Genomic DNA, 21,680 nt, shown 5'->3' on the forward strand with positions numbered 1-21,680 from the left:
CGATTCTATAACTCCCAGATGTCCGATTCTATAACTCCCAGATGTCCGATTCTATAACTATAACATTTAGGAGATAAATATTTCGTTTTGTAAGATTTGCGTGATGTTATGCTGAATGGATGTACGGAAATTTCATTTGAACACGACGCCGTAAGGCGGAGTGTTCAAATGAAAAATTTCCGTACATCCATTCAGCATAACATCACGCAAATCTTACAAAACGAAATATTTATCGACATTGTAACATGAACGTTAATTAAATCGATATTTAGGAGGAACTAATTTACTAAGCGCATGACACAACAAAACTGTCGTTAGTAATACGTCTCCTCGTGCTCACCTTCGAAAAGATGCATGATATGGGGTGCCGCGAAACCGATCAATGGTTTCGAGGTACTCCAATAATGAGGGTCCATTTTACGAAAGGGGTGGTCACATGTTCAAGCTCATTTCTCAGAAAATAAACAAACAACAGGAAATATCACAAATTCAATTCTTTATCACAGTTCCTCATCTTACTTGTAATTTGTAATTATGCGTAACTATGAAATACAAATAATCAAAATTAGAAAAGACGTACATACTGTTTGGCCCCTGTACAAGATAGTGTCAACTCGCCTGAAACTGAGGTGGTGACAAGAGACGTCAAACGTGCGAAATTTCAGACATGCAGCTTAGCTGGGATTGAAAAAGTTGTTTACTGTTACAGTGGAATAACATATGTGAGAGAGGCCGTGGAAATTAGCAGAAGAATTAACCTGGAAATTACTCACGGGAGCAGTGGACAGTGGCAGGATATTTGTATCTATGACAGGTACCAAATTACGTTCGTTAGCGAGCTGCTCCTGTCTCTGAAAAATGTTCGAATAATGTCGTTTTTGAGACGAGCACGAGTCAATGGAATACGACTTCAACGATTCATCGGATTTGTGGCCGGTAATTCTGCAAATCTCGCGATTCAATACCTGCGTTTGACAGTAAAGTGACGGCAGTTTGCAGTGTGAAATTCCCGGTCTTGGATAATGTTTATGCTGCGCTCAAATGGCGGCCCCCTGATGTGCCTGTGTATGGCAGCACGCAACCCAACAAAACTCGATTTTGAGTAAAGTTCTCCCTCAGCATTTCTGACTTCGGCATAAAAGAACCTCAGTCTCTCATTCAGTTGAAAAGCAGGAAGCTCTTCGAACGTGGGTTCAAAACCTCGGAAACCAAGCCATTCTGGAAGTGAAAAGATTGCCGTGTTCAGGGTACAAATGTGACGGTAAGTGGGAGTATTTCGTTATTATTACGGTGTCGTGTTTAAATGAAATTTCCGTATATCCATTTAGTATAACATATCTCAAATCTTACAAAACATAATATTTAATTTATGTTAAGATTTTGGTCAATCTCGTTATATTATTGCCAATTTTTGCGATGACACATTGGTCACGCTTTACATTGCTATTATGGCAATGGTGTAAGGGAGGTAACTCTCGCTGATGTTGATCGAATCTGCGTAGGAATTTTTTTTTATTTGTTTATGTATTCTTTTATGTTTCAATGGCTTACGTCGAAATATTTTAACTCCCAGTAGATTTGGAGAGGTTCCTATCCACGATGTCCTGTACTGCTTTTGTATCAAGGGACGCGAAGCGGTGACTGGACGCTTGAACTTTGGGCTCTACGGAAACGCTGGCTGTATTTCTTAGTTCGGGGGCCATCTCAGAACGGTTTTCAGCTTCAACAGCTTTTTGTGGGTTATAATAAGAACAAAATTAGGTGGATGTATGAAAGTCATTATAGAGTTGCAATAAATGTTTTTTACTCTGTTAAAAATTGATTTTGTTTTGTTTTTTCCTTTGGCCAAGCCCAAGAAAATTACATTATTTATGATTATGATTTTGTAATTAATGGAAAAAGGTAAATTTCATTTACCTTCAAATTCTTGTATTATCTCAGAAAATGTCTCGTCGCCCCATTCACTCAATATTTCATCGAAATCTCCGATGTGGAAGTCAGGGTAAATTTCCATCTGTTCCTCCATGTTGATGATTTCAAAAATAGTTCCATTAATTAATGTATACATACACGGTGATGAGACCCCAAAAATTCAGCGATGTTATGCTCATTCGACAACACTTTTTAACCAATCAGATCAGGGAACATACCTACATTTATGTTACAATTCAGCTTCTATAACTCAGAGATAGTGCACTCTTTAGCTTACTCGGTCTTCATTTCACGCACCCGAATGTTTCTAGCGGTTTCTAAATCTAAAAAAGTTGTTTCCAGATCTAAACTGTTGAATCAGTTATCTTAAACTCTTGATACATTATCACAGTCCTGTTGAGGTAGGTGTCTCCCAAGCAGGAAACCTTGACTACAAAGTCCTCATTATCAGTTTGGAACTCCGCCAAGGGCAACACGTAACGCAGTATCCATGTTTGTCAGCAGCGTGCACTGCGATGGTAATTGCCAGGGGAATATAACATAGGAACATATTATGTCTGTTTTACCACGTATCATACGTTACATTTATCATTGATGTGGGCGCAATGGAAGCTTAGCTGATAAGAACTGGTTACCTCGACTTAGAGAAACCATGTAACTGTATACATACTGCTTGTACACAATGAGCCCATTCTGGCACATGAAAGAATCCAGTTGTCATTGAACAGCCCTTGGAACAATGACAAAGATAATGTTGTGATTGTATGTCTATACACTGTATATACAGAAAAAAGAAACACATTTGGCGCCAGTTAGTAAAGTAAAGGGGGATTATGATAGTATTTTGCAATTTAGAGGTCTGCAGATTTTTTAGATTACAATTACAGATTGTGACATATCTATACAATGTTCTGTCATACATGCGCGTAATACAGAGACCATAAATTAGACTTTCATTGTGAATTACTGGCCGTTATTGAAAATCACAATCAATCCCTTCCTCAATTGTTTGTTAATATTCATTACATATTTTGCTACATTACTTTTGCCATGTAACATCATGCAATGTCATAAACTGCTACTGAAGTTAATACGTGATTTCCCGTATGAATGAGAACAATAATGTTGTTTATTGTTCGAATACTTGTGCTAAAACGTATTACCTGGCCGACTGTTGCTAACTGAATATCAATGCATTTTCGGCGCAAATAACATTTTACCACATACACATTGAATTAATTTAACCAAAACATTGCAATCTTGTCACTTTCAACCCATTACCCTGTAACAGAAAATAGTTTCCATGGCAACGTCAGCTTCACTCTTAACACCAAGCCTCCCCCATACGAGTAACCACCTATATATTATCTGTGAAGCCCACGTGTATCTCGTTTCAAGCTCGGACGCAGAACCAGTAACAAAAACAGGTATGCTGTAGAGAAGCATATACTCCTATACATAATAATAATATATAACTTCATTATAGGCAGTTGATGGGGCATAATCTACCTGAAGACCGCCAAAAAGAACTTGAAAGAGACGTCAATAATAGTCTATGCATTTGCTTACTAGTATATTCTCAAGGACTTCTCAAGGTCCAAGACACTTCACATCAGCTTCTGTGGGGTTTTGCACAGGTCAGAGAGGAACCGGCAAATTTGCCAAAATGCCAAGATGGAACCCTTCTTCATTACAAGACACGAGTATCCTACTGTGATGTGCATCCTCTGATGCGGGCGTCTGGTCCTCAGGACCCTCGAGTTTCAGTTCCCGTTCCTTCCATTACAAGGACGAGTCTATATCTGCATACATAATTCACTGCCCATGATGTAATGTTATAAAGAGGACTTATAATGCTTCACCAAAGAAGAGAATGAACGATGTTTTACGCCACTTTTAGAAATATTCCATACTTATCATGGCGGGGGCATCATGTGTTATTCCTAAGTGGGAAACAAACCCGTCTTAGGCGTGACGAGCGAACGCTTAACCACTTAGCTACGTCGCCGCCCAATATAAGACGAGCAAACCTGACTTTGTACGCTTTTCTGAGCAAATTGCAAACACTTATACCACCATATTACAACTTCATACAAAACGAATGGAAATATAAACTAAAGCATTAATATATTCGTAGATGAAGCAAAGCTAAAAATAATCCATTGAGGCTATGACTAGAAAATAATGAACAGTTTCAATCATATATCAACGCAGTATTTGTTATACAAGTGATATATAAGCAACCAACGTCTTCAGGGAACAGTTAGCGTTCGCCAAATGACCCCAATTACAGAAAGGTGTTACTTAATCTGTCTAGGTAGATTCACGCCGTCTGGTTAAAGCTCTGTACCGTTAGTGATATGCAACCGGGGGCAATCTTGCCCACATAGGCTCATGTTGTAACTCTCTATTACAGCCCAATACCCGAGTGAACCTTGGCTGAACTTGGCTATGGAAACCTTAACTCACACATTTAAATTCAACCAGAGTAAGGATATGCATATATCTCTATATAAAATCACATCAAATCGAACAGTAAAATGTTAGGTTTTTTTTGGTTTAACGCCGCACTCATCAATTCCAGCTGCATGCGGGGGAAGGGAGTTTTTGAGATTTCCTTCCATTTGGACATGTTGGAAGGGGTGGTTTTAGGGGCAGCTCAGTTACGTAGTTTGTGTGTTCAAAGTTTAGCATCATGCGCAATCAATAACATTATGTAATGCTGAATAGTTATACTTGTCAAGATCCATTAAATCAAGCCACTTTGCCTGCAAACTTTATCTTTATCATTAGTTTTGTTTCTTGTTTAACGCCGCACTCAGCAATATTCCAGCTATATGACGGCAGCCTGTAAATAATCCAGTCTGGACCAGACACTAAAGTGATTTACATCATGAGCATCGGCCAACGCAACTGGGATACGATGACATGCATCAACCAAGTCAGCGAGCCAGACCCCCGATCCCGTTAGTCGCCTCTTACGACAAGTATGGGTTGCTCAAGACCGATTCTAACCCGGATCATACGGGTGGAACAGTGCAATGAAAACGTTGAACACTTTCTTCACGACTATCAATAACGATGCACCTTGTCCAAATACAGCAACTTCTCCCTGGTGTTAACGTTAACAAACAAGAAATTCACTGGTATTCAAATTATAAAACGTCAATGCCAGAGAATTATGAAGTGACATTATATGAATGGACGACACCAAAAACCAGTGATGATACAACGCGTTCGCGAAAAGGGTAAGCATGTGTTGGCACCAGTGGCACCCGCCATACAATCTAATTTGTATACAAGAAGATGGTTAGATAAGGTATGTCTAAGTACATCAGTTAGGAAGTAAGTTAAAAAGTGAGGGGTGTCCATAATCCTATCTCTGTCACAAGAAACAAAACTGAAATCCACAAATTCATCCATACAAACTAATTTAGTGCCAAGGTTAAGTATGTACTTCAGACAACACAACATTCATGATGTAACTGAATGTATCAATCTCCCCACAGCCGAGCTGGCGGGCGGGCACCTGTTGTCGGATTGGCTCCTGGCCGACTGTGGTGAGCTGTGCAGACAGGAAGGACGTATACATGTGCGCGGGACTGTTTCATGTAGCCACGAGGAGAACGATCGGCGCCTCCGTGCCACTCGTCAGCACAGCCAAACAGCTCAGCAAATCATGATACCTGAACTTAAATCACCAAGATCTAAACAGACTTCTATCAGGTCTGGATCTGGTTTACATGAATCGATCTGATTAATATGGCACCTGCTTATTATGCTTACACGTTGTAAGAGTGAGAGCGAGTGAGCTGAGTTTAACCCAGCTTTGAAAAATACTCCAGTTATATCGCGGCGTGTCAGGTTCATGAGGGAATAAAACCCGAAGCGATGCATGTCTAAGACGTTTACCACATTGGTGAAACCACGGCTATGGTGCTAACAGACATAATCGGGGCGAACCGGGATTTGAACCCACGATCATAGGTTTCTGACGTGCCCAAGTTACGCAACTTCACAGAATATTGCGGCGCCTTAGATGGCCGGGCCACCTGTGCCCCGACTAGTGTAAGGGTGTCGGGACACTGATGCAAACAGGTTCATATTATTAGGTATTTTAAGATGAATGTAAAAATATACTACTTAAAAGAAGTTAAGGATCACCTGATTCTTTCATATTACTATAGTTAATCTCTCATGCCATGACAGATTAACTTTACCAATATGAAAGAATCGGGTGATCCTTAACTTCTTTTGAGTAGTATAGCAACTGTATTCTTTAACTGAGACAACATTCAGTACAGATAAACTGATATCCAGTAATTATATTTCAGCATCATAGATTCGGTAACAGGAAAACAGTATCTCGAAGGGAGATAAATGAAAACAGCAGGTCCCAATGAACAACACACAACTGTGACCTTCACTTGTAAGATGGCTCCATTAACAAACATGTTCACAAGAAATATCAACACACATGTGTACACTATTGTAATATACGTACCAGTCTATCCGGAGACTGTTGATGACTTAATGAGATCAACACCTTGGCAAACACACAGCAACAGCCAACGACCAGTCTTAGCAGTGTATGCCGCTGATTGCATACCACCCGATATGCTTATGATAACACACAGATGGTTCTTCGGTACAGCTCCGTCAGAAAAGCATGTACGGCTCATCATCATCTGTGCAGTATCATGTCTTTGCATTCTTGTTCTTGTGATTAGTTTTAGTTCTGTGGTACGAGGTATCGTGACTGAGTGATTGACTCACCCTTTTTCCCATTTGGAATTGCCAAGAAGAGTGAGTGAGTGAATATGGTTTTACGCCGCTTTTAGCAAAATATCACGACGGAGGACACGCGTGTCGATTTGATGTGGGAGCCAATTACTGAGCTAACGCCTAACATGTAGGGGGATTATATCAACTACATTTTTCTGCAATTTAATACCATAACCATAACTGTATTAACATATTAATTGGATGAAAATAGAATACAAAATGATATTATCATGAAGAGAAAGTCTGGAATCCAACTTGCTGGGCGACATAAATAATATGTACTTCTTTTGCGCTAGACTCCATATACAAGGTGCGTGCTCAAAGCGCTAACCCCGATCATTGGATCAGTGTGCACTCGTTTATCATTCTCAGCTCCCTGGGGAGTATACATTGTTGCAAAGTGATATTACTCTGTATCATATTCGTTAATCCGGAACCTTGATAATCCTGAAGTTTTCACTTGCATTTCACTACCCGTGAAGATCCGGGATAGAATAGGTCTTCAGCAACCCATGCTTATCGTGAGAGCAGACTAACGAGATCACGTGGTCAGGCTCGCTGACTTGGTTGGTGCATGTCATGATGCCAGTCACTGGATTGTCTGGCCCAAACTCGATTATTTACAGACCGCCGTCATAAAGCTGGATTATTGCTGAGTGCGACGTTAAACAAGAAACAAACTTGGATTTTCCCTTCCTGAGTAATGCATTTAAACAATGCATATATAACTTGGTCAGCATGGGTTATGCCCTCACTGAATTCAGTGCGAAAATAAAGTCTGCGTCTGGCTATGAAAGCTGCCTTGCCTTTCATAACCTAATCATCTCAACGAAGACACATCATACGTCGACCTGAATTAGTTTTACCAGCAACATAACTTTCTTGATTGCTCTCCTTTTGACTTCTTGACCAAATATACTGCCAGTGCTGTGATATTTTACTTATTTCCTATTTACTTATTCCAAACACAGACAGTTCACCAAGGTGTTACCTTTTAAGGTAAACAGTTCTCAGTGACGTTTCCACGTTATCTCCAATCAGTAAAATAAAGTTTTCCTCAGTTTCATCGCTTAAATAAATCCTTAACAAAGTTCAAAGGTGCTTGGCATGCTGCCGTGACAACCGGACAGGTCCGTTGCAGTAAACGGAAACTTCCGAGTGTTGACGAATGAGAGTTGGCAGGAGTCGTATATATGCAGATTTGCAAGACGTACCTTTTTCAATCTCAAGTCCCTCGGATCGGAAGTTTCAGTATCCATGTTTTTTTACCTTCCCTGTGCGCACCATACGAGGGCTACACACGTTCTGAGCTCTCAGGGAGGGAATGCTTAGTTTTATCAGACAAATGGAATGTTAGCTATTTAAAGAAATATGCAGTTGGTGCAGTTTTGTTTAGCTCCATGTTAATTGATTGCACCGCGACTACATGTCTGAGATAAACCTCGATTTGAAGTGGAAACATGACATACGGGAGCTGTTACTGTTTCTCAAAAATGATGGGAAACAATGCGACAAGAACAAGGGATGAGTCACACTACACAAACAGGGTGAGTGAGTGCGGTTTGACGCCGCGTTCGGAATACTTCAGGCATATTCTAACGGGTACAGCCATGGACTTCACAAATACAACCCATGTGGGGAATCGAACCTTTGTCTTCGATGTGACTAGCGAATGCTTTAATCATTAGGCCACCCACTGCCCGCAATCAAAATGACTCAAAGACTACCATTTCTTTACATCTTTCACTGTTTCTCCCCAAAGTAAGCTCAACATAATGATTTCAGCAGATTGGGGATATATGTATATCTACCTAAGTGTATGTGCTGTGTATCGTTATAGTGGGTTATTGAGAAACCGGCTTGCGTCTATTCAAGTTTGGACCAGATCATTAAACGCCCACTTTAGTCACCGCCAACAGTTCAATCTGGTTCAGTCTATAAATACCCGATATCCAACAGTTCAATCTGGTTCAGTCTATAAATACCCGACATCCAACAGTTCAATCTGGCTCAGTCTACAAATACCTGATATCCATTGTTACATGGAGAAGACCTACACGTGTCCAAACCTACATCGAAAATATATACAAGACCTGGTATCTCCTAATCCATTATCAAATTAATCCATCTATTAAAACTTGATTGTTGAACTATTTCCTTATTGAAAAATATTGCTAACGTTATGATCAAGGAAACATGCCGATGCTATCTGAGATACGCCGATACGATATGTAATTATTCACCATGAGGTAAAATAATTATACAGAATGTTGTTTTTTTAAATTTCTAAACAAAGGATTTAAAAAAGAAAGGGATTTCATGGATAGACTTTAGTCTGTGACTTCCCCTAGCCCATCCCATTCCATATATATACATGCATGGATTTTCCATATGGGCTTGTCATGTTTAATAAATCCAACATACGCAAGAATTACACTTTGACAGCATTTTCAGTGGCCCGATAACTAAATCTACAGTTATTCTTATTTTATGTCACTCTCCATGCGAGAGAAATTGCCTTGCTGCACATTCGGCTTGGTGTTCAATGTTACCGTTTTCCCATATACCGGATGTAAAGTGTCTGTGCATGTGTTCTTATGTTGTCACACATTCTCCTGCGCAAGAATTGCATATCTCTATTCGTCCTTCAGGTAAGAATAATTGCTTCTCTGGTTCTAATAACGGAGAGACAGTGAAATGCGGCAGTGACAGATATATGAGTATCTTGAGCCGGTATCAGTGCATCGCGTCAACCCACTGGCATTCACTGGCTCACACAACACGAGTGAAGGTATAGGTATATATAGGCATAGCCTCGGCCGCATATGTGAGAGCCGTTCGGAAAGCTATATTGACATAGACTCGGCCGCATATGCAGGAACAATTCTTCCTGCTCATAAACAACTGCGGGGGTTGGTAGGCTCGAGCTCCAGCTAGGCTGTTACTATTTAGGATGCGGTACTTTGTACTTGAAAGAACTCTGTGTGTATATGCTGTATACGCGATGTTAAATTTTCCAATACACATTTTTTGGTGTTTAAGGCTGAAAGACATTCGGTGGTTAATCTGATCTATCACTCGACTTCTCACAAGTAACATGCTACTTTAAAGATAGACATCTAGTCATACCAAATGGCTGGAAGACCTTAAGTACCACGTGACTTAAATACGTCTCAGTGGAATTCCCTTGCACACGTCACCAGTACAACATATTTATTTAACGTATCTCTCAAAATGTACAGTTTGTGTTTTTGTTAAATAATATATTGAAGACATGTACTTCAAACAGCAATGAAATTTAAAGAATAATCTGTGAAATGGGTATACTTTGCAATAAACATGATTACATAATTTATGTTGAACTAAGTAATGAATTAAGTTTAAGTTTAATACAAAATTTAATAATAGATTTACAGTATTTAAATCAGTTAATATCTTACACGTTGTCCGTCACATCTAAAACATGTATGAACTTTATACAGGTAGAGTGCAAAGGTTTCCGTTTGATATCATTATTGGCGGTTGAGCTCCATTTTATACATTACATCCACCATGACAAGATTGCCTTTGCATTAGAACCTACACACCCACCCACACACAGCCTATATACAGATAGAGTTATCGGTCTAACGCCACAGTGCGCCTACAGGTACCGAACCAGCAACCCTGACTCACGGGGATTCTTGCGAACACACCCACGTTATCGTATCAGAGTGGAGGAACTTCCAAGATAAATCCAGATTTGGACCCTCATTTAAAAAAAAAAAAAAATCCCAATGCACTAATATGCAACAAAATGCACCAAGTGTTGCAGTGTGGTCCTTGGATTTGTTATCTTTGGCGCATCTGACGAAAACATGACGGAAGATCTAGAACGCTACGTTCTTATCTTCATAGGTTTCCATGGCAACTTGGTACTTGCATTGTAGGTATTTGGCACTCTTGGCACAGGCCACTGACACAACAGGCTATGTTTCAAATATGGGCGGAAGGGGGATGGAGGAAGGGTTGGAGGGTAAAGGGGGAATGTAATTACTTCAGTAACGAGAACTAAAGATGATGGGACAACATGACCAAGAAAAATGTTTGACAAACAACAGAACTGTTCCTGCAATCTAAGCAAACGAGTGTTCGGAGAATTACATGGAGTCAGTTATTTCCCTCGGGTGAGTGAGTGTAGTTGAACACCGCTTGCACACTATAACGGGGAGAACGAGAATCGGGAAGTGTACCTATATGTGGGAACCTAGGTCTATCGAACAGGTTGCATTTGTCTGCGCCAAACTATTCCACCCTTACATTTGGAATAGAATTGGAATAATATTGAGAGAGAGAGAGAGAGAGAGAGAGAGAGAGAGAGAGAGAGAGAGAGAGAGAGAGAGAGAGAGAGAGAGTCTATCAAGTGTCTATTACGGTAGTACCTTATTCTGAGAACACATGATTTCCCTTCCCTTATTCTGTGATAGATATAAAACGTCAACGCCAGAGCATACCAGTCTCGATTATCCACCAACACAGATTCCATTGGGCGTAAAAGGCAAACTGACGGTGCCAATTATATGAATGGATCATTGATAATCAATGATGACACCAGGTGTTAGTAAACTATGTTACATTAGCAATTCAAAAGATAGAGATTCAAATACACACAGAAAGTTGTACACGTGAGATTGCTTGTGCATGCATTTATCACTGATTAGTACTGACATACTGAAAAAATAAATAAGGGAACAGCTATTAAAGAATATATGTGTTTGATATAAAATGCGTTTATAACCTTGAGGACACGTAGTGGACGTCAGATACATTTCACTTAGTGACGTATGTCGTTGTCATAGGCCATTTTCATTAAACCCAGTACCTAAGCATATTTTGCACATACACATTTACGATCGTAACATTCAATTCAATTCAGTTAGACAGTTAGACAACATGCGTATGTTGTGTGAGAAAAAGGAGGCAGGATCTTCGTTCCACAAAACGAAACGTTCTTTGCGCTTCGACTATTACAAGTCTATGTTAAATGATGGGAGATACAAAACTCGTAGCACAAAGATTGATGCATGTAACAGTGCCCCGTTCTCTGAATATGTAAAGCATGTCGCCACAAAAGTTGTACAAAGCTGCAGAACAATATAAATATCCTGGAACATCTGACAACTTAATATCATCACCAAAATCCAGAAAATAGTCTATACCCGGTGGTAGGACTACATAATTTTTTGGGAGTTACTAAATAAAGCAGTTGTCAGGAATTCCAATATGGCTGCCAAGTGTCTTCTGGCGAAACAAAATGGCGGTGGCCGTGTGTTAGTTGAATGCTGTGAATCTTACCACTGAGTAGCCGGGGGCGAAGAACCTCCTCTTAGTCATAGCTACCCGCTGAGCCTCACCTGTTCATTGTTTAAAACCATTAATTAATTACATGAAGATATTCTTAATTGGATCCATGTTTGCAAATCGGAACACAAAGAACCAGCGTACACGACCATAGACCATCTATATCATAGAAATGGTTTAGGAATGTTTTCATGTTTAAGCATTCAATACCAAGGATTAATGATGACCTGTTATAACTTCGAGACAAAAAACCGCCTATTTGTTCCAAATTTTATAAAAATATCCATGATGAGTAAATAACCGTGAAACCTCTCTGACTTGTTTTACTGGAGAAAGTTTGTTTGTTCTTGTTTGTGCCAGAAATTTGGAGGAAAAAACAAATAGTTGCTTCACCTACGAGTTAGCAGAAACCTGGTGGCCTTCCAAGAATCCATGCTGAGTCAGCGAGGGGTAAATGCCAAACTAAACGAATCCTCTCGTGGAGGCCATTTAAGAAGGCAATATTCCTTCAAATCGATGTCCATATATTCCATTTCCCTACTGTATAGGAAGGATGGGTTTGTGTTCGTATCGGTCTCTGTGTCCAGCTTTGCATGTCGACATGGCAATGGTATACATACCAGACAATGACACTGCGGTGAATCAGCAACACCGTCACGTACCAGCCTTACCTATATATACCTACGGAGGAAAATGTTATTGTCTGGTATGTACAGGTGTATCAAACTTGCACAAATCTTGAAAATCGTTCCATGGATAGGATGTTTGAAGAAGTCATTGTCTTAACCTTTATCTTTTCAGTGTAATGTTTGGAAAGCGGATGCCACAACGCCAAAATAGCCGTCCATGTTGGACCTTCCCATCAAAAGACATCCCCTTATGAAACATAAACAATGGCTGAAGGTGAAAAAGTCAGCCGTATCAGGTTGGGAATCTAATAATAGCATCGCGTTAACAAAGTGTACTTCATCATTACCTACAACTGTTACACCCGGAGTTGATTTACACGATTGCGCAAGCTTGAATCAAATTCAAAATGGCTACCCGTAACATAACGAAGTTATCACACCACCTACCCTCTCTTCAGCCTCGTCAAGGGCATTTTGAACTGCAACTTGTTGAAAAGTCTGCTGATTCTTCAAATACGCATAGTTGTTCCAGACAGGAGAGAGCTTCATTTTAAGTGTTTTTTTTAAAACTTATTTATAAATCACTGTCGTGAGAATCTAAAACGAAAACAGGCTGATGAAAAAGGTTGGCGTGGTTCTAGACTATGGCTTAGACCACTTCTCCCACGACAGTGAAGACTTGCTAAAAATGATTCTCCTATAAAGCTTGCGTACGGACAGGTTTTTTCTTAGTACCGACACACATGGGGTAGCCTATGGTCTTACGTACATGCGCGGGGCCCAGTATTGAGAGGTGGACTCAAGTTTCTAATACATCTGGCATAACAGTGGCTCATGAAATATCACGACCTTTCCATGGTAACCGATTCCTGCGTCAAGATTGTCGGTCGATACCTGGTCAGGTGTTTCCAGGTGTAAAACGTCCGTATTACAGGTAAATCCAATATTCCTTATTTGCATATCGATGTAAATAAATATTGCTTATTCGACAATTTGTACCATTATCGTTACACACGTAGTCTCACAAATGAGTTAATTATGCAACATAAGAAAATAATTTTACTTACTTTTCTAGGTCGCCTAATTCGAAATAGATCGAAAATCCACGACCAAAGTTACAGCTTAGGAGGACTGGAGGGAAATCTAGCAGGCAGTGTACAGCCGTAGACTACAGTCGAATATACCGTCATGTGGGACCAGTCTATCTTAAGGGGTAGAAAGTTAAAAATATCAAATTTAACTCAAAAACAATATATTAAGCCAAAATGCACATATGTTTGGTTTAAAGAACATTAAACCATTCAAAACCAAAAAATAATCAAAAAACGTTTGAAACGTTAAATTTTAGCAGTCCGCTGTTATGGAGCACTTGATAGTAACCTGACACCCCTCGCTGCCATAATGGTTCCGACCGGCAGATTCTTCAAGTGTGTCTCTCACCTGCCTATAAATGGTGAAGCAAGCCCGCGTCAAGGACGGATATTTCAGGAGAGGGTGGGTAACGGCAGGTTATTGCTTACAGTGTGTATACTTGTGTGCTGTAGTCACTCACAAGCGCATTGGTTCGAACAAAATGCAAGACTGCAGAACGTGTGCGGGCGTTTACCATACTGGTGCCACGATGACATATAGCACCACTGAGCGTGTGCCATCCAACAAGGTGCCAGTGCTGTGTCGCGCGAGTCAGTCTGTAACCTGATATACCTCTGAAGAAACCATTTGATATATACCAATGGATGTAATATTGTTGTCATTATCATGTCTCGGAGTCAAATATGTTCCGATGTTTTAATTGTTTAGTATTAATCGCAAACTTAAATAAAGCAATTGCTTACAATTAGGCAACACTTTTGTTTTTGTAGAGTGTGATAACTGTTAAGCAGTAATATGATCAGCTTATAGATTTGGTATATATATCTTGATTCTTGAAGCATTGATAATACGAATATAATACTCAGATATATAAGAATAATGTTGTCCCTTATTTAGGGTTGACTGAAGTTATGTTTTTATGATAATTGATGCTGATGTTTACATGATTCACTGAGGCAACACTGAGGCTAATAACAGGGCGAGTGAGTGAGTGAGTGAGTGAGTGAATATTATACGCTCTTAAAACCGCTGAAGCAGTATCACGCAAAGGGTCACCCGACTACCTTTGACCCATGTTTGGTCTCGAACTCGGACCGTCTACGAGACGATGGTACGCTCTAAACATTCCTGTGCCGACAGTCGATGAGTAACATCCAAAGCACAGCTCTGTAATAGCGAGTAACACAGTGGCAATATACACCGAGTGCACTTCCTTCATAGTGCCAGTTAAAGTAGGCGGAATCAACAAACAAACATACCCACGCGGACTGATATTCATATTAAGGCCCTTTTACAGAGTTAATTATCTTCTCAAAACCAACACTTGAAAATAAAAATTCATGAGAATAATTAAATATATCACAATCTAACCCGTCTTCATGTAAAGCAGTTTTATTTTTCGCTGATGCACAAATATAGTTAAACCTCATTTATCCGGACGATACTACATAAAATGAAATCTGCCGGTTTACACGCTCAAGTATTTACAGCCCGCCTTAATATATTTAGAATATTGCTGAGTGCGCGATAAAAACAAATAAACAAACAAACAAGCATTGTCGGGTTACGGATAAGGATTAATTTACGTATATAGACATACAAAACAGTCACCCTCTAATAGGCAGGGTTTCCAGATTAACAAGTTCCAGTCTAACGAGGTTACAGTTTAAACGCCTCTCTATATACGGTGTGGAGACTTCGTAAAAACACCGGACTCGGGCTTATCAGCATATCAAAGAATTTACAGCAAACCTTTGCATGTTTCTGTGGATTAACAATAACCTGTGGTGAACTCGATACAAACTGTAGGCTGCAAATAGGACAGGTTTAACACTGTGGATAGCATGTAGGCAGATACTCGTACCTCAAGTGTGAAATGTGGTCTCTCTTACGAAAATAGTGTGCTGGCATTTCCTCAGAAGTGATATGTGTAAGCCGTTTGGTCCAAAGTTGTATAATAACGCGTGCCAGGTGAGACAAAATTGAAGACAGAATAGTGCCTGGTATTAATAAAGATGTGGCTCGACGTCCGTGGCAACGGAGAGGAGGTGAGGTGAGTTAAAATTGGGTTTAGTGAGTGAGTGAGTGAGTTTGATTTTACGCCGCATTTAGCAATATCACGGCGGGGGACACCAGAAATTGGCTTCACACATTGTACCCATGTCGGGAATCGAACCCGGGTCTTCGGCGTGACGAGCGAAAGCTTTAACCACTAGGCTACCCGACCGCCCCAAAATTGGGTTTAACGTCGCGTTGAAGATTATTGCACTATGCATGTGCGTGTGCGTGTGCGTGTGCGTGTGTTTTATAGTGCTAGCCCACTTACACACCAGGCCGCAGTTTAACACACAGACACATATTCTGACTGCGAGGCGAAAAGTAATTGTTTTATCACCCTTTGGGGCACGATAACAACAAGTGCCATCTTTTTAACGTCTTTTGGTATGACGCGATCGGGTATCGAACCACCGACCTTCCGCTCTCTGGGCAGACGCCCAATAGGCCACGGAGGAAACGAGTGTCTGGTTTTCGTGTTGGATAGATCAACGTCGATGATGAACAGATTTAGACCATTGAGGACGTGCGCATGGTAGAACATATAGGGAAAGTGAGCGAGCGCGTGAGATTTAACGCCCGCACAATATTTAAGTTATATCACGGCATGTCAGTTGAATATGGGAGCAAGGGAACCGACGTGACGCAGGTCGTTAACGTTTACCTCTTTGGCGAAACCCATGCGCACACGTGGGTCGTGTGCAATCAAACCAAGGAATCAGAACAGATGATGGATTGTCCGTGACAACAGAATGGACGCGTGTCCGGTATTCACATATATGGATCAACGTCCGACACAACAGAATGGACGAGTGTCAGGTATTCCCACATATGGATCAACGTCCGTGACAACAGAATGGACGAGTGTGTGGTGTTCACATATATGGATCAACGTCCGACACAACAGAATGGACAAACGTCTGGTATTCACATATATATGGATCAACGTGCGACACAACAGCATGGACGAGCGTCTGGTATTTACATATATGGATCAACCTTCTTGACAACAGAATGAACGAGCGTCTGGCATTCACATATATGGATCAACCTTCTTGACAACAGAATGAACGAGTGTATGGTATTTACATATATGGATCAACGTCCGACACAACAGAATGGACGAGTGTCAGGTATTCCCACATATGGATCAACGTCCGTGACAACAGAATGGACGAGTGTGTGGTGTTCACATATATGGATCAACGTCCGACACAACAGAATGGACAAACGTCTGGTATTCACATATATATGGATCAACGTGCGACACAACAGCATGGACGAGCGTCTGGTATTTACATATATGGATCAACCTTCTTGACAACAGAATGAACGAGCGTCTGGCATTCACATATATGGATCAACCTTCTTGACAACAGAATGAACGAGTGTATGGTATTTACATATATGGATCAACGTCCGTGACAACAAAATGGACGAGCGTATGGTACATGTATTCACATATATAGATCAACGTTCGTGACAACAAATGAACGAGTGTATGGTATTCACATATATGGATCAACGTCCATCACAACAGAATGGACGAGCATCCCGCATTCACAGAGGTGGATCAACGTCTGTGACAACAGAATGGACGAGCATCCCGCATTCACATATATGGATCAACATCCTTAACAACAGAATGGACGAGCATCCCGCATTCACAGAGGTGGATCAACGTCTGTGACAACAGAATGGACGAGCATCCCGCATTCACAGAGGTGGATCAACGACTGTGACAACAGAATGGACGAGCATCCCGCATTCACATATATGGATCAACATCCTTAACAACAGAATGGACGAGCATCCCGCATTCACATATATGGATCAACATCCTTAACAACAGAATGGACGAGCATCCCGCATTCACAGAGGTGGGTCAACGTCTGTGACAACAGAATGGAGGAGCGTCCCGCATTCACATATATGGATCAACATCCTTAACAACAGAATGGACGAGCGTCTTGCATTCACATATAGGGATCAACGTCCGTGACAACAGAATGGACGAGCGTCCCGCATTCACAGAGGTGGATCAACATCCTTAACAGAATGGACGAGTGTATGGTATTCACATATATGGATCAACATCCGTGACAACAGCATGGACGAGCGTCCCGAATTCACAGAGGCGGATCAAAGTCCGTGACAACAGAATGGACGAGTGTCTGATATTCACATAGGTGGATATACGTCCGTGACAACAGAATGGACGAGTGTCTGGTGTCAACATATATGGATCAACGTCCGTGACAACAGAATGGACGAGTGTCTGATATTCACATATATGGATGAACGTCCATGACAACAGGAAGGACGAGTGTCTGATATTCACATATACAGATCAACGTCGGTGACAACAGAATGGACGAGCGTCTGGTATTCACAGAGGTGGATCAACGTCCGTGACAACAGAATGGACGAGTGTCTGGTGTTCACAGAGGTGGATCAACGTCCGTGACAACAGAATGGACGAGTGTCTGGTGTTCACAGAGGTGGATCAACGTCCGTGACAACAGAAAGGACGAGTTCCCGTGATTGAAAGAGGCAGATCAACGTCGATAAAGACATTCGTCCTCTGTTTGCCATCACTGACACCAATTCGCCGCAATTTGCTTAGCAGTTTTACGTTCCTTAACTTTACCAGGATTCACTGATTGTGCGCTCGAATCCAGATTGTCATTAATCACGATCTTTCGTTTGAAGGTACCATATCTGTTCTCGTGAGTTTCCTTTGTCACTTGGTTCTGTTCTCAAACATTAAGCTAAGTTCGCTGTATGTTCCAGTAATATTATTGACGGGGCTCTAAACCCAATTTACTCAATTACCGACAACGATTATAGATAGTTATCTTAGCCTTTAGCCGGGAAGCGGTTACCTGAGCAGTATTGGTGGCATCTGTTTGAGCGAGTGGGTGAGTTTGGTTAAACGCCGCTTTGAACAGTTTTTTGAGTCACATAAAGGCGTTTCAGCTTGATGTTGGTAAAGGATGGTGCTGGCAAACCTTGAAACACATAACTAGAGTGATCGTGCAGTTAAGAAGTACATACATCTACGTTCGGAGCTTTTGTGTTGCTTTAATTAGATTTGTGATTATATTTTAAATTCTGGTAACGTATGTTGCCTAATTGGAGCTAATAGTTTACGTCGCCTCAGTTACTTTTGGACCATTGTCATCAATGGCACTGATTCAAAATCTTCAGGAGGCACATATTTTAAAATCTTAACATATCAAAATTCTAAATTCCAACATGTGCTCTCTCTCTCTCTCTCTCTCTCTGGGTGGAGAGAGTGGAACAATACTGCACGGGCCTGATTACTGTGGAGTTCACATCGTTACTCTCAGAGATAGAAAACAGCAGATACCACTGCAGTAAGAGTATGCCTATTATAGTAGACGCGTAAACATTTGACGATGGAACTACTGGCGAACAAGACATGGCAAGGCCGTAGGGAAGCGATGTTTGTTTGTGTCTACCACAGGGTTAAGCTTGCTAAGGCTGTGAAAGGCAAGGCAGCTTCCATAGCCAGACGCAGACTTTATTTTCGCACTGTATGCGGTGCGCGCATAACTCATGCTGCCCAAGTTATAAGTGTTGTATAATTGCATTACTCCGGAAGGGATAATGCAAGTTGGTTGTTGTTTAACGCCGCACTCAGCAATATTCCAGCTATATGACGGCGGTCTGTAAATAATCGAGTCTGGACAGGACAATCCAGTGATTAATATCATGAGCATCGATCCCCGCAATTGGGATCGATGTCATGCATCAACCAAGTCAGCGAGTCTGACCACCCGATCCCGTTAGTCGCCTTTCACGACAAGCATCATCACCTTTTACAGCAAGCATGGGTTGCTGAAGACCTATTCTGCCCCGGAATCTTCACGGGTTCCATGGATGATGGAGGAACATAGTGGACACAAACACAAGCATTACCTTGGCTCTTATTTTCGATGAACCTAACTTTGGCATAGAATATCTATTCATATTTGAGTTTTGATAATTAAAAATGAAATGGGGGTAATTTACAAGAAAGATTTCTTTTGATCCTAAAGCTTCTTACATATTCCACAGGAATAGGAAGTTCTGAGTGCGAGTTGAGATCTTATTCCTACTTATGTAGAATGAATATAAATATTGTCTTTGGATATCTATCCACGAAATTGGGATACGATGGCATGCATCAACCAAGTCAGCAGGCCTGACCACCCGATCCAGTTAGTCGCCTCTGACGACCAGCATAGTCGCCTTTTACGGCAAGCATTGGTTGCTGAAGGCCTATTCTAGCCCGGATCTTCATGGGTCAGGGAAGCAATGTAAAACTTGTCAGCAAGCAGCAGCATTAGAACGGCGAATCATTGAACAAGAGCACAAAGGGAACAACACCACGCTGCCTTCACTGAAAGGATTTTAAAGAAGAGTGCGAGTAAGTATTGTTTTACGCCGCTTTTCAAGCGATATCACAAAGGGGACATCAGAAATGGGCTTCACATGTGATACGTCTTCAACGTCAAGTTATCAGTACTTCCAGACAAGCGGAGTTCCCACAAGCCTATACCAAAGCCTAGGTGAAAACTAGACTTTGATATAGGTTAGTGGGCACTTTTGCCTCGGGGAGATGGTGATGGTATTGCGGGGACGACGTTACATCTTCTTTATCTATCGAGTAATCCATCTCTCGGGACAAGTGTATTATCGGTATTGAAAATACTGATTATGATTCTGCACATGGTACATGGTCTTTATATATTAAACTGTCCGTAATTCGAGACAATCGTAAAGTCGGTAGACCAAAGTGCGGATAGTGCTCCTGTTGAGACAAAGTTATATAGTCCTTAAATATGGAGTTGTCCGTAATTCGAGACAAGCGGAGTTAAAAATATCGAGTTGAAGGAGATCCATTTAACGAAGTTTTCAAACTAAATAGTTTTGTTTTGCAAGGTAATATAAACAGATTGGGTTTCTTGTTTCAAACATGTATTCGGATCAGTGCTCCAATCTATTACTGGTGTACCCCGCCGTGATATTGCTGGGATATTGCGAACAGCAGCGTAAAACCATACTCACTCGCTCACTCACGAAAGGTAGTAAACGATCTGCGTTACTTTGGGATTTCATATTAATCTGAAGTCACGATAAGAAGAGAAGAAATCATGTTCAAAACAACAATTCACAGGGATCAGTGATAAACAGAACCAGTGAGGACGATCACAATATTGATTTGGATCTGAATTAGAATCAAGTGAGTGAGTTAAAATTTAACGTCGCATGGGCATTATTTCAGCCATATAGCGACTGTTTTCAATTAACCGTGCAAATAATAGGAAAACAGTGAAAAACCATATTTCTTCCGCAAAACTGTATGCCTGACTCAGGAAAGTTAAAAAATATGAAGGCGGTAGCATCCTTCTTCCAACTATCCTATAAACTTACGGTTAAGCGCAACTAGTCAGTTCTTACCTGTGTGTGAGATTATCTGTGTCAAATGGCCTGTAGTTAGAGGTTGTAAAGTGTATCTATTTGTAAGTGAATGCAAAACATTTCTCCTTGTTTGGAAGTCATTGTCACGGTAAAGCAAGCTGAGCAGACGAGCAGACGACGCAGTAAGGGACGTAACTCTAAATTCTTAGATCGCCCATTCAAAAATGCATTGACAAGCCCTATCAGTCCGGCAAGGGGTGTAATATGGGTCTGGTTATTACACCCCCTGTAATGTGACGGTCGCCATGTTGGCTCTATCGCACATGCAAAATGTCTCATATCATTGACAGGTATATGCTTATAAATAATTACAGACAAACTAGCTAAGAACTCTATGGTTACACTACAAGTCACTTA

General features: G+C 40.9%; 1 protein-coding gene across 14 annotated transcripts in view; it reads right to left on the reverse strand.

The window, feature by feature from the left end:
- Window positions 1–13,860, reverse strand: part of LOC139454405 (uncharacterized) — a 46,736-nt gene extending 32,876 nt beyond the window's left edge. For 3 of the 14 annotated variants that reach the window (XM_071236095.1, XM_071236091.1, XM_071236090.1), the window contains exon 1: window positions 13,134–13,381. In XM_071236095.1, coding sequence (XP_071092196.1) covers window positions 13,134–13,235 — 102 coding nt within the window. In that variant the 5' untranslated portion in view covers window positions 13,236–13,381. Of the gene's footprint in view, window positions 1–7,931; window positions 8,022–12,051; window positions 12,111–13,133; window positions 13,390–13,753 lie in introns of those variants that run through there. The other 11 variants (XM_071236089.1, XM_071236081.1, XM_071236082.1 and 8 more) reach the window with 9 other exon arrangements.
- Between the last annotated feature and the right edge of the window lie 7,820 nt (window positions 13,861–21,680).

This window comes from Haliotis cracherodii, unplaced genomic scaffold, assembly GCF_022045235.1.
Source record: "Haliotis cracherodii isolate W230 unplaced genomic scaffold, xgHalCrac1.p SCAF_10, whole genome shotgun sequence".
NCBI classification, from domain to species: domain Eukaryota; kingdom Metazoa; phylum Mollusca; class Gastropoda; order Lepetellida; family Haliotidae; genus Haliotis; species Haliotis cracherodii.